The following is a 13,942-nucleotide window of genomic DNA, read 5'->3' on the forward strand; positions in this document are numbered from 1 at the left end:
ATGACTTTTTATAAAACATATAGTTTTTCTTTGTTATTATTACATTACATTATTCAAGTATGATTAATTTAATCTGCATCTTAGATATTGTTGCGTAAGGGTGGGTGGAGGATCCAAGTAAAAGGCCAACAGTCGTTTCACTGCATTTATTGATGATTAAGGAGTTACACACACTGTCACTGCTCCGTCCAGAATGACCTGAGATCGCTTACGTACCGCCTTATAAGGGGTAGATCTCTCAGGACGTCTAATCTGTTTACCTACTGTATAGTCACGTATTCGGATATGTATTCCCACGGTATGAGAAGTGCAATCATTGTTTCATGCACTTAGCTTGTCGCTAATCCTTAAAACCCACTTATACCAGTCGCACGGTATGCATTTAGTTAATCCGTTAACAGATATCCGTTACAGATAATCTTTGAACGGTCACACAGTCTCTGGGATTCTATTCGCTTAATCCACGGCGTACGTTACAATATGCTATCAAAACTTATGTTGATAACTTGTTATCTGTTCTATGTTGTATTGTCAATATATTAGTAATTTCAATTCTCATGTGTAATCTAAAGGAGTTAGTCACATAAATTACATATATCAGTTTCAATTTTATTATACAGTTCAAGTACTGATTAATTGTATTTTATTTGCAAAATAAAGACTTAAACAAACCCGTAACCAATCAACTTGTTCTAAGGTTATACACCTGTTGAATTTGTTTTTATTTATGTAATAATAACTTACAAGTCTTTTTATGATGTGAATTTATAAGTTAATTCATATTTAAATTGTGTTCAAGACTGTTATGACTACAGACCATAGATGTATAATACATAGATCCGCCCTCACGGTTTATACTGGTCTCCCTTTTGGCGCATGCATACTTTTCTCTCAGTAGGTTAGTCTAAGCTTCTAAGTAGGAAAGGTCGATTGCGGAGATCTTGTCGATAGATATGCGGAGATCTTTTCATCTTTTCGTCACTAACTGAGGGGTGCGGGGGGAAGTGAAAAAAACGCCGACCGCTGCGTCGTATTTTTTTCCCCCGCTAGTTAAACCCCCCGCACCCCTCAGTTAGTGGCGACAAGATCCCCAACGAAATTTGTTGTAATGCCATATCTAGTATATTCTAGATCTATGCTACAGACACGTATTTTGGGCATCTATTTTTGCCAATGTTAGCATTTTCATTTTGCATTTTAGTGTTTTAGGGCATTAAAAATGTTCAATTTTAGCATTTATTTTTATGAAGATTTTAATTTTAAATAATAAAAAAATTCGATGAATTTTAATAAAATGTATATACATATTATATACAATTTAAAGACAACACAACAATTAAAAAATAATAGAAAAATTCAAAAATGTTTTGGAATTAAAATTACAGTGAAAGAAACATGAATATAAAAATACAAAGATAAAAAATATGAATATAAAAAATACCAATTAAAATTTATTAAAACTCAACATGGAGCATATTTCTACAGATTATTTTTTGAGATTTGTGCGACGATCGGTAACAATTATATTGTATTTATTAAAATACCTTTCAGAATCCACACTTTTGACAGTACACCAAATAGAGTTTAGAGCTGCACAACCAAACTCTTCATATTTAATTTTTGTTGCCATCAATAGTAGCAATATATCCGGGGTGGATTCACTTTTTATATTCTCTATTAATTGTCTAAAAAATTGCTGATATCCTTCCAAACATTGAGCCTCTGTTAATACATTAAACAATGGCAAGTTTCTAAAAAACAAAACTGTTTCTTTAACATTATGGGGGATGAACAAATGAGACGACGGGCATGTTGATGCACGTGTTTTATTTATGACAGCTGAAGGCAGAGTGAGTAGTGGCTCTCCGAACCCAGCCGAGTTGGTCCCCACTCGCAGGAAGGCAACCAAACTCGACCATGTCGTATAGCGAGCCGCCACAACATTAATATTAGATTTTGTACCTGCCACAGATGGATTGAATAGTTTACTCAATGTTTGGAGAAATAGATTTGTCTCATTTAATCTTGAGTGCGAGTCTAGTTTTAAGACGCTTTTTTGAGCAGCCTTTTGGATACTCGGCTCCAACTGTCTTCTTTTGTTCAGTTGAGTAGTAGACAAAAGCAGTTGCTTGGTTTCGACAGGAAAAACACTGTCTATGGTAAACTGCAAGCTCTGTTTTATCCCCTCAATTTCTTCACATAATAAATGGGCAAAGGGATAGGAAGACCCTTCTAAATTGTCTATTAATTTTATAAATTTTATGCAAATTTCACTTTTGTTTGATATTATATCATCTATTCTCATATTTTACGAATTTAGCATCTGTTAGCATCTATTCCGAATTTTAGCATCAATTATACATTAATAGCAAAGTGCCCAAAATACGTGTCTCTACTTATGACATACGTTCTCCCACCAATCATTGTAATGCTCAATGAGGGGAATTGTTATACATACATTAATTAAAATAAATAATATACAAAGAGAGAAGAAAGGCATTTCAATCAACCCCACACAGCCCCCAACGTCGAGCTACATATCAAAACACGGTATAAACATCACAAGTTGCAAGTCGAAAGCATCATAAGTCGATGAAGTCGCACCAACCAAAGAAAAAACATCCAACGACGCTAACTGGTGCTGGTGAACTTAGTTCCATCCGGAAGGATATTGAGTTGGTTTCCAATGGTATTCACCAGATAAAAAAATTGCTTCCTGTGCCCACATCTTCTGCTATTGTTGTTTCTGACGCAAAAAAAAAAACAAATACAAAAAAAGGAAAAAAAAACCCTCTTCTTTTACGGATGTTTTGTTCTTTGCTTGGTGCGGCTTCATCGACTGATTCTGCTTCTTTGGTTGCTATTTCTTCAGCTGGTGTAGCTCTCAAAATTGTGCAGCTTCTCCGAATGGTAAGCTACTCAAAATGGTGCAGCTTCTCAGAATGGCGCAGCTTCTCAGAATGGTGCTGTTGTAAAGGTTAAATTATTACCTGCGAAACCAGCACGGTGGAAAGCTCCGACATATATTATTGGTTCGGCTAATGATGACAGTGTTGTATCATCACTAAGCTTCGGCGCGACAGTGCTGTTTGCCAGGAAAGAGGGTTTGGGGATGAACGAATGAGACGACTGGCATGTTGAATGCACGTGTTTATTATATGACAGCTAAAGGCAGAGTGAGTAGTGGCTCTCCGAACCCAGCCGGGTTGGTCCCCACTCGCAGGAAGGCAACCAAACTCGACCATGTCGTATAAGCGAGCCGCCACAAGGGTTTGCCTATTGTCAACTTACAAAACTAGAGAGCAAAAAAGGTAAACAATAGAAATTTACAATACTGAACCCATTTTGCACGCTGAGCGCCGATTTCTGGTCATCACTAAGAGCCATGTAGTTCGTCCCAACACCATCCTGCGAATTGGGACCACCTCGGCCGCGTTCAAAAGTTTCTATACCACTTCTAATTACACCCATATTATATATGATATGACTGGTAGTAAATAAAGAATTATCTTTTCACAGACCAAGCATATACAGGGACCTTATACAAGATTGAAAAAATTAAAGTTGATCCCTTTGCGACGAAATTTTAGGCAATTCAACGGGAATACCGTATTTTTATAAGCTTTTTATGTAGCGCCGCTTGAGGTAAGTGCTTTGATCCAAAAGCTATTTTCACTCAGTTGTAAATTAGCTCAATATTAATTAATATCATCAGAACATCTGGTATTCGAAAATTCCATCAATCGCGAACTACCATACTGACGAGAACGCGAGCGCAAGATATTCCATATTCTTTTGGTGCGCGTGATCGCAATTTGCGCAATAATCTGTTTACCGCTTCAAATACGGATCACTAATAGTAAGCAAATAAGGATTCGGCGATTATTCTGCAAAAAGCAATTTCGCGCACGTCATTAAAATCTCGATTATGGAAAATATGGCACCTAAAAACTTCATTTATCGAAAATTCCAAAACTTGAAATATTGTATTAAGGAGAAGTCTAGTGCCAAATATTCCGTATTCGCGATTTTTGTGGCAACGATTGTCACAATTTGCGCAATAATCCGTTTGGTATTTGGATTATTAGTTACATTGCGATGGTCTAAAAGACAATTTTTGCTATGAAAATCGCGAATGCGGAATATTTGACACAAGAGTTTTCGGGACTATGATAGTTATCGTTAGTATGATGGACTTTTCGGCTGCCAGATATTCCGTTATAGAGATTTTAGTGACTTTTGGGGGAGCGCTTTGTGGCCAATAATCACCGAGCCACAAGATATAGTAATATTATGGCCAAATTATGAACTGTCAAAAACATATGTAACCTCACTTTTTCAAACGTCACATTTCCGAGTGTAATGATTTATGCATTATTTAGTCGTTTTGATGCAAAAATGACGACATTGAATTATCTTATTCGTAATTATCAAAAGGTATGCACTTGTAAAATTCAAATTCACCGCACATTCAGTACGAGAAGAGTCGTCGTTACCGGTCTGGGAGTTGTTTGCCCATTGGGAATATCTACTGCGATAGCTTGGGAAAATGCCTTAAATGGGTATTGCGCAATCAAGGCCTTAAATCAACCAGAATATAATAATTTGCCTTGCCGTATAGCGGCCACCGTTCCAAGAGGATCTAATGTCGGCGAACTGAACGTCGAATCCTTTTTCAGTAAGAGCGCTTTGAAAACAATGGCTCCCTCGACAATATTAGCTATGATTGCCAGCGAAGAAGCTTTGTCAGATGCTGGTTGGAAACCAGATAACGACACATCGAAAGATCGGACGGGTGTGACATTTGGCATGGGGATGATCGATCTGCAAGACGTCTGCACCACGAACAGTCTCCTTCAGCAGTCTTACAATAAAGTGAGTCCGTATTTCATTCCGAGAATATTACCCAACATGGCCGCCGGACAGATAAGCATCAAGTATGGGTTTCGAGGACCGAATCATTCCGTGTCGACTGCGTGTGCGACTGGCGCTCACTCCATCGGAGACGGCTTCAGGTTCATCAAACACAACGACGCAGACGTTATGATATGCGGTGGAACGGAATCTTGCATCAGTCCTTTGGCCATCGCCGGATTCTGCCGACTGCGCGCCCTTTCAACTTCGTACAACGAAGACCCTCAGAGAGCGTCTCGGCCGTTTGACAAATCCCGAGAAGGATTCGTAATGGGCGAAGGTTGTGCCGTTTTAATATTGGAGGAGTTGAAACACGCCGAGAGTAGAAACGCTAAAATCTACGCTGAAATTCTAGGCTACGGTCTATCGGGAGATGCGTCTCATATAACGGCTCCTAGAGACGATGGAACCGGAGCTATACTATCCATGTCTAGAGCGTTAAAAGAGGCCAATCTTCAACCTTCGGAGATAGGTTACATAAACGCTCACGCGACTTCGACTCCTATCGGAGACGCGGTGGAGTCTCGAGCCATCGCTTCGTTGTTTGATGGATACCATAAAGATATTTTGATATCGTCGACTAAAGGTGCTCACGGCCACTTGTTGGGAGCTGCCGGAAGTTTGGAAACACTGCTCACGGTCTTGGCGTGTCACCGAGGAGTTGTACCGCCGACGATTAATCTTTCAGACACATCGGACGTTGCGACTTTGAACTATGTCACCGATAATAAGCAGGACTGGGCTAAAACGAAGAGACGAATAGCCTTGAAGAATTCTTTTGGGTTCGGTGGAACGAATGCTACTCTGTGTATCGGAGCACTGTGATGATATTATATACGTATGTAGATACGATCATTTTGTGTTTACAAGACTACGTATGAATAGTAATGTATCTACTATTTTTAATATATTAATTAAAAAAATAAAACTAGAATATTTTCTGTAGATTATATATTATGTGTTAACCAAATTTATTACAAATGCGAAAACTGGGTTACAATTAACAATCCATGTTTTTTTTCAACGTTGGAAATCGCACCATTTAACATATCGAATAAATTCAAGCAAGTTTTTTTTTTGACAATTACAAATATCATATATATTTATATATGTATGTATATTATTATAATGTACGTATTGTGAAATCATATAAAAATCCTTGGTATTCAAAGAAAAACAAATTACAGATAAAATCATCATCATCATCATAGTCGCTCATAAGCGTTCTTTGAGCAATGTAAAGCTACCCGCCGCCGCATATTCAAAATACATCACGGCGGATTAAACTATCTTTTTTTTTAATGTTAAACATTTGAATTTAAACAGACATTCGGGCCGTCAGGATGCATCGGCCGAAAATACTTATACTATCAACGATATAGGTCAACAAATAAATTTCACTTTAAAAAGTGCTACAGCTTATTTATTTTTAAATATGTATAACAACAAATTGTTTTTCATTTGACAAAGTCTAAGCTATATTCTGCGGAGCGCAAAGTTTTGCAAAATTATTACGAAGTATTTGACGCAACTCCTCTCTTTTTTCCGTTATGTTATGTCTTGACTTGAACTCTAGTATTTCTTCCATCGGTATATAGCTTTCATCGTTGCAATCTTCTTCTAAAGAATTTTCCTGCAAAAATAAAAATTCATATTAATCTTTGACTGCATTATTATAATATTTAGTTACATTTGTATGTACAATACAACCAGATGATTTTCAGTTATTCTTAACTCACTATAAAAACCCATTTTGGTGACATATTATATAAAAAAAACTCTTTAATCTATCGATTTTATCACTTAAAAATAATTAAGAATATTTTAAATGTTTAAATGAGTTTAGTAATTTAGTTATTTTAGTACAATCAGATATATGTATGTATGTATGTATGTTTTAGGTTATACTAACAAGTAGCATCTCTTGAAGCGAAAGAGTGAATCCAGGGTCGACGGCCTTCTCAGTTTTGGAGCAGTGAGTTTTGTTAGTATTTTTGTTGGACCTATTGTCTACGGAACAGTCGCCCCTGTCGTGATTGCAAAATCCTTCTGAACATGCCACGTCAGAGCCTTCGGGAGAACTGGGTAAACTCGAAGAACCGGATACAGTATCACAGCAACCGTTATTGTTTTCCGAGGAGTAACCACAGTCTTGGGAGTGTTCACTTGACGACCAACTACCGTTAACGAGTCTTTTGGAAATGTGTTTAGTTTTGTTTGTGGCGGAACAAGTTTGCACTCTTTCACAGGAATGGCAGGGACCGACGTCTATCTTATCGTACGCTTCGCATCGATTGTTGTTTATGGGACTATTGTTTTGATACAGGCTTTTGCTCTCGTCGAAGTAACCCTCGCAGTGACACGAATCGCCGCCAGCTTCGTCCACACACTCGTCGCATTTGCTCTCCTCCTCGGAGCGACACCCCTTTTTTTTGCGCTTGCGGAGTTTTTTCTGCTCTTTCCGCTGCTGTTTGGCCGCCTCCTCCTTAGTGATTTCGTCGTACAACAGCTCCAGCTTGGTCACGCCACATTTTCGCTCCACGGCCATTTCGAATTTGCGGCAGAGAGCGTCGATGGCCACGGCCGCAAACACCTGACACGTGCCCTCCTCCTCCTTCAAGCGCAGAGATATCCTATGCAGTCGTTCGTAAATGCAAATACCGAGACAGGTCAACACTTCCTCTTGGGCGATTTCTAACGTTTTGGCGTGCCGTTCGCGATCGCTACCCAAGAATTCCGGTTTGGCTCGATCTATAAGGCTCTCGATATATTCTGTCTTGGCTTCCAGATGAAGGTGTTTGTCGAACAGACACCTCCTTATGCCGGCGTAAAGTGAGCTAGCATATCCTTTGACTTTTTGCGGTTCCTTTTCTTCTACGAGCAATTGATAAGCTCGGACTACCTGTAAAGAAATTCACAGTGCGATTATTTCGATTGGGAGCGTGGGGGTGACTTATTAACTACTAATATACATACTTTTGTTCTGCACTCTCCACAAAATCTATGTTTCCTTAAATAATTGTCCAGTGTTTCTTGCAAAGTTTGAAAATTAATAAATGTAACCTCCTCCTGACACTGTTCCGACATGCATTCCCACACATCTTTCCATGCGTGATCGCCGATAAACCTTGATCGACTCGATTCCAATGTGTGAAGGACACATCGTTGACTTTTCTTAGATCTAGGTTGATTTTCAACTAATAATTGCAGTTTAGAGCTGAAATTTATAACGCATATTAAAACAACTAATCTGTAAATGATACAAGTACACTTTCTTTGATATTGAGTTGAAATTTGCTTTTAAACATACATAAATTATGTTTTTTTTAATTGTGTTGATTATGAAGGTGGAATAAATAAATAATCACAATTTAAGAGCATAGAGAAAATGGTGGAAGCTATTTTTTAGAATAAATTGAATTTACATTTTTCACTACTCATTTTTTCAACTACAGAATACATTTGTTCATATACATATCAACAGTTTTGATGTGATGTTATTTGCTAAACAGAGTATGGTACAGAACCTTAGTCATAATTAACCCTTTGCCCGCTGCAATAAATATAGCGAACAAGCCCTGTACGCGGCGTCACCTTTTTCGCGAATTTGACAATCGAGTTTTCGACCTTAAATACAGATTTTAATATTTACTCAAGTAACCAGATATGTTAATTAACACATAAAGTATTATTTTAAACAATAAAATACATAATATATCTCGTAGTTTTGGCTTAATTGTCAAATAATCATTCTTCATTCAATTGTATGAAGATGCGACGTCACATAAACGAGGTTTCAGTATGGTTCCACAAAAAACTAATTTTGACTGGTATATTTATTCATTTTAAGCAAATTGAATAGATGGCATTCAACTCTCAGTAATATATTCAACCAATTTTGAACCTTAAAACAGTTGAAATAGGCGCATATAAGCCTCAAAATCCCGTGCAAAGTTCAGAAATTCTATGGAAGACAACGGCGCTACAGATTTGTCGCCCAAAGCTTCCATAGAAGACGGCCACGGGCAAACGTTTACCAGTTCGTAAACTCAGTTTCTCAAGGCAAGACTGACGCCAAGATTTCCGGGATAAGAAACGTCGTTTATCAAAGCGAACTCAAACCATATATATATATATATACAACACACCAATTAAAATAATATACCTATGTGCATGTAACAAAGAACATAATTCCTTCGGGTTTGTAAGAACACATTTGTTAATAGTGACGACACCTTCGGGCGTCACAACTATGGGATCCAACGTCGGATGTCCAGATCCCATCAACTGGTAGAATAACCTCTCGACACTGAAATTCAATCATAGGTTAGATATATTAATGTATACACACACACATATGTATTTGAAGAGTCGAATTTACCTTCGGCGACATCCAACACATGGAACAGTTTGATTCAGTATAGAGAGAAGATCGTCGCATGTGACTTGAAAAGCATTGAAAATTTCGTCTGAGGTGAGAGTGCGATATTTGCGGACGAATTCGCTCAGCTCCCGTCCTTTCACTTGTATATTGTCGCATATTAAACCTCGACTGCTCAGGTCCATGATCATCTGAAAAATATAATTGCACCGTAAATTATTTCAGTCGTACATTTTCGGCGGTGATTTTAGTTTCATGAATCACATTCTATACTTATCCGAGAACGTGTGATTCTTTGTTTTCAAATGTTCTGTGCTCTGATTGTGAAACTACATGCATATATACATATGTATAATATATTGGGAAATTATCAATATCTACGGAGCATTAGAAGTGAGGAGTCTTACAAAAGAATTGTAGATCTATAATATGTATTTATTGTAATAAATAAACGAATGCTGTAAAATATAGATGTATTATGAACATTTATAAGGATTGTAAATATCTTTTTGAGCTCTTTTTCCTATTACGCTTTAGATTAACATTAGAATAATGTAATACTGTGATTACTAACCAAATTAAATTAAAATTGTAAAATAGAAAATGATCAGTAGATCAGTAGCTATTAAAATAGATATAAGATGTATTGTGAACATAATTTCGTAATAATAAAAAGCATTTAAAAATCAAAAAATACATTGTTTCAGTGGAAAAATGCATTTTTTATGATATAAAATGCTCATTATTAAGATAATTAACGTGGTTTTTAAGAATCCCAATAGCAAGCTGACCTGAACCAGAACGAACATTCAGTTTTGAAGAAATCACTAACCTATATATGAGCTGTTATATTTGAAAGTGGAATAAGTCCACTTTTCTTTATTTCGAGATATATGTTTTGCGTTTAACAATATTTAAAAAAATACTGGTGGTCTGTAATACGTTTATTCTGTTTTTCTGATATTCTGGACATATCGAAGAAATATTGTTTTAGGAACTAAAAACTGGATTTGTTCCACTTTCAAACATAATGGCTCACATCTCCTCGGTTGGACTAAAAGGTAGTTTAACATTCAGTGTGTTTAATTTTTGATGAAAATTGTAATGTGAAAGTACAGGAACATTCTAGAAAATTTTACGTATATTATACATTATACAAATTTCTTTAAAATATGTAGTTATTTATTTTAATCGAGTAGCATGATCATTTGAAAATAACCTTTAGTTAAAATGATATATTTTTATAAAAATACGTTTCAGTATAAAATATTCACTTAAATTTTTCTTGTGAAAAAAGATATCACTAAAATCTAGCAACGGTATGTATGTATGTATAATATAAATGAAGAACCTTACTGGTCATATTCAAAACAAGTTCAGTTAAAGAAAACAAATTTGATGGACTGTCTTTACTAATAATTTAAACCGGTGGCCGTCACTGCAACAAAAGTGACTTGTTTGAAAGGCGAAAAACCAAGATTTGGCGCGATTTTTATGACAATATGTGAAATAGTCCGTTTACCATTCATACATATGAAGAGTGGATAGTATTACCATACATATAAAGTACCGTTTAACATGTATATATTCTTTTCGATCTTTCGGCTTTTGATGCATTGACCCAGACCCAATTTAAGCAGTAAAAATGGTTTATAAAAGACTCAAGAAGACATAACTTAAAAGGTAAAATATAGCACATACATACAAATACATATGAATGAAGATAAAAATTTTCAATTTCAATTTAAGGCTCGATTGACCGCAAGATATCTGAAAAGTTCAATAAATTGGAGAAATGCAAAGAAGGTGCTTCGTCTGTGGCGGAACATTATTCGAAAAGGGACCAACGCTCTGAATGTGGATCTGAACGGTCTGTTCAAACCGCAACGGCTGAGAAAAGCTCGACCCCTGCACGCGGAAAGTCCAATAAATCGGAGAAGAGCATCGAAGGTGCTTCGTCTTGTGATACAATCTTCAAAATCTTCCAGTGACTAAATCCCTGAATCTGGGTCTAAAAAGCACACCGAGTCGATAAACACCCCCATTAGTTCAAAAATATATACGTATATAGCGAGCAGTTTAACAAGTTAATGACCGAAGACTCGCATACGAGTCTTAGCTAAAAACAAAGTCAGCGGACCGTGGACTCATATACGAGTCTTAGCAAAACGATTTCAACGGGCCGAAGACTTGCATGTGAGTCTTCTTCCTATATGAAGTTTCCCACACAAAAAAAAATGTGTGCGTCAACTAGAGTTACGGCTAACTGAAATGATTTTTTCGTGGAATGCTTCTCAGCATGTTGTCAAGAACATTGAAGTAGACTTGAAGCTGCCGGCTGCAGTGCAATGTTTGATAAGAAACTTCGCAGTCGCTAACTTGTTAACATTGCACCAGAGGTATGAAAGGTTTGCAGTATCCAGTGTTCACCGATTGGCAACTGAGGCATTTCTTCTATCTCGGTGGTTCTTAACCTTGTTGGAGGTACTGACCCCCACCAGTTTCATATGCGGATTCACCGAACCTTTCTTAATTGGAAAAATAAAATATGATTTTTTTCAAATTCAAAACAGGTATATATTTTACTGGTGCACAAAATGAACCGTGCATCAACATCACTGTGTTCAAAGACAAAACCCATTAAAACATGATTTTCACACAAAAACAAAAACATAATAATGAATATTCACTGCAAATCGGTGGGACTTCTGCTGTTGCCTTTCAGAGACCAGTTAAGAAACCTTGGCAAGTGCCACTCTCATGTCATTTTTGCAACAAAGTCCGTTCCTTTTCTTCGTTTTTATGTCCAGCATCCTCGAAAAGGATTGTGCTCGCAGAGATATGTTGTAACAAACGGTATGAAAAAAATCTCCCGAACTTTCTTAGCAATAACCATTTGTTGACACCAAAACATTGAGAGCGTTGTCGTTCTGAAGAGTTGCTATTCTGTTGAATTTCAATGATTTCATCGAGGTATTCATCATTGACATCTGTTGTCTCAACACTAAACGTGAACGGCTGTCTCACCCGTGCTGGATATGACTCTCTTGTAGGGAAGTATCCGTTGAGAGACTTTGCAAGCTCGTCTAAGTGCGTGTCAATTGCTTGCTTCAGTTCTGCGGGTGCAGAAATGTCCCCGATTCCAGATCGATACATCTACGATCTTATTTACACAGTCTAGCAGGGGAAAGTTTGCAAAGTTATCGTTCTCTGTTCATCGTTTCCATAACGGTAGCTTTTTTCGAAAAGCCTTCAGACTGAACCCCTGAGACTGACTCACCGAACCCCTGGGGTTCGATCGAGCCCAGGTTACGAACCACTGTTGTATCTACTTCAGGGATGAAATCCCTCTCATTAGCTCTGTCTAACTTGGTGTGAATGCAGAATTACAAAAAGTTGTCGAGGATTTTTCAAATTGAAAATCCAGATTGGAGAATAATCACCCATGCTGGATATGACTCTCTTGTAGGGAAGTATCTGTCGAGAGACTTTGCAAGTTCGTCTAAGTGCGTGACAAATGCTTGCTTCAGTTCAGCAGGTGCAGAAATGTCTCTGATTCCAGATTGATACATCTACGATCTTATTTACACAGTCTAGCAGGGGAAAGTTTGCAAAATTATCGTTCTCTGTTCGTCGTTTCCATAACGGTAGCTTTTTTTGAAAAGTCTTCAGATTGAACCCCTGGGGTTCGATCGAGCCCAGGTTAAGAACCACTATTGTATCTACTTTGGGGATGAAATCCCTCCCATTAGTTCTGTCTATCTTGGTGTGAATGCAGAATTACAAAAAGTTGTTGAGAATTTTTCAAATTGAAAATTTAGATTGAAGAATTTGACGCTAGCTGAGCATGTTCTCACCAGGGTGAGATAATGAAGATATAGTCGAGTAAAGGATATTCATAATAAAGGGAGCAATAAGGAAGGGGAGTGTCTCATTTCCGGATATACAGATGCGACTCAGCATGGCGTAATTCGGAGCGGTTACGACCCAAATTGATGATTGCGTGCGAATCTCGGGGCAGTTGGCAACCCTTGAAGACGATTGCGGGTAGGTGTAGGGGAAGGAGGGGGGGAGCGGGGTGAGGTGGATGCAGCTGTCAAACGGGGAGTGAATGAATGAACTTACGGCCAATGAGTCGGAGACCAGCAGCAGATGATGCCTGCGTCGCAGAGGCTGGGGTTGGGTCTGGGGCTGGTTCTGGTTTTGCGTCTGCGACTGCGACTGCGGCTGGTGCTCGCCGCCGCGACAAACTGACACCAGCCGAGACATGGCGTTGACTGGCGTTGATGTCGATGTCGATGTCGATGTCGCTGTCGGTGTTGAGTCGGCTCGGCTCGGTTCGGGTCAGCTCGGGTTGCCCGATTGCCCGATTGCCCGCTCCTAATGAGAGACGTTTCGCTCACGCGCTGGTGGAGACTTGGATGAGGAGCGCGAATCGTCGATCGACGGCCGGCAATCGACGAGCGACAATCGACAATCGACAATCGACAATCGACGACAACCGACACGAGACACGCCTGCGACACACACACAGCAACGCACTCGAACTCGCGCTCGCCTACTCTCTACGTGCTCTGCAACTCTCTCCCCTCGCTTCCCACTTTTCGCTCCCCGTTCCTCACTCGCTAGTCACTCGCATCTCTAATC

General features: G+C 38.3%; 2 protein-coding genes across 2 annotated transcripts; one reads left to right on the plus strand and one right to left on the minus strand.

The window, feature by feature from the left end:
• The first annotated feature begins 4,288 nt into the window (after positions 1-4,288).
• LOC143911310 (3-oxoacyl-[acyl-carrier-protein] synthase, mitochondrial) lies at positions 4,289-5,857 on the plus strand. The gene has a single exon (XM_077430161.1). It carries the CDS (start codon positions 4,363-4,365, stop codon positions 5,737-5,739), a length of 1,377 nt encoding a protein of 458 aa, XP_077286287.1. The 5' UTR covers positions 4,289-4,362; the 3' UTR covers positions 5,740-5,857.
• A 524-nt stretch (positions 5,858-6,381) lies between these two features.
• On the minus strand, positions 6,382-13,942 carry LOC143911306 (gametogenetin-binding protein 2-like). The gene is made up of 6 exons (XM_077430156.1): positions 13,421-13,942; positions 9,296-9,486; positions 9,080-9,223; positions 7,891-8,131; positions 6,827-7,816; positions 6,382-6,547 (listed from the first exon to the last, which is right to left on the minus strand). The coding sequence occupies exons 1-6, from the start codon at positions 13,562-13,564 to the stop codon at positions 6,386-6,388; spliced, it is 1,872 nt and encodes a 623-aa protein (XP_077286282.1). The 5' UTR covers positions 13,565-13,942; the 3' UTR covers positions 6,382-6,385.

The sequence above is a fragment of the Arctopsyche grandis genome, chromosome 4 (assembly GCF_051622035.1).
Source record: "Arctopsyche grandis isolate Sample6627 chromosome 4, ASM5162203v2, whole genome shotgun sequence".
NCBI lineage: Eukaryota > Metazoa > Arthropoda > Insecta > Trichoptera > Hydropsychidae > Arctopsyche > Arctopsyche grandis.

What these genes read in the sequence shown, in the direction of transcription:
- LOC143911306 (XM_077430156.1), bottom strand. Translation starts at nt 13,564, where the DNA reads ATGTCTCGGCTGGTGTCAGTTTGTCGCGGCGGCGAGCACCAGCCGCAG. An exon ending in TGGTCTCCGACTCATTGGCC is followed by an intron (nt 9,487 to 13,420) that starts GTAAGTTCATTC and finishes TATATTTTTCAG; the next exon opens with ATGATCATGGACCTGAGCAG. An exon ending in CGCTTCAAGAGATGCTACTT is followed by an intron (nt 6,548 to 6,826) that starts GTTAGTATAACC and finishes TTATTTTTGCAG; the next exon opens with GAAAATTCTTTAGAAGAAGA.
- LOC143911310 (XM_077430161.1), top strand. Translation starts at nt 4,363, where the DNA reads ATGATTTATGCATTATTTAGTCGTTTTGATGCAAAAATGACGACATTG.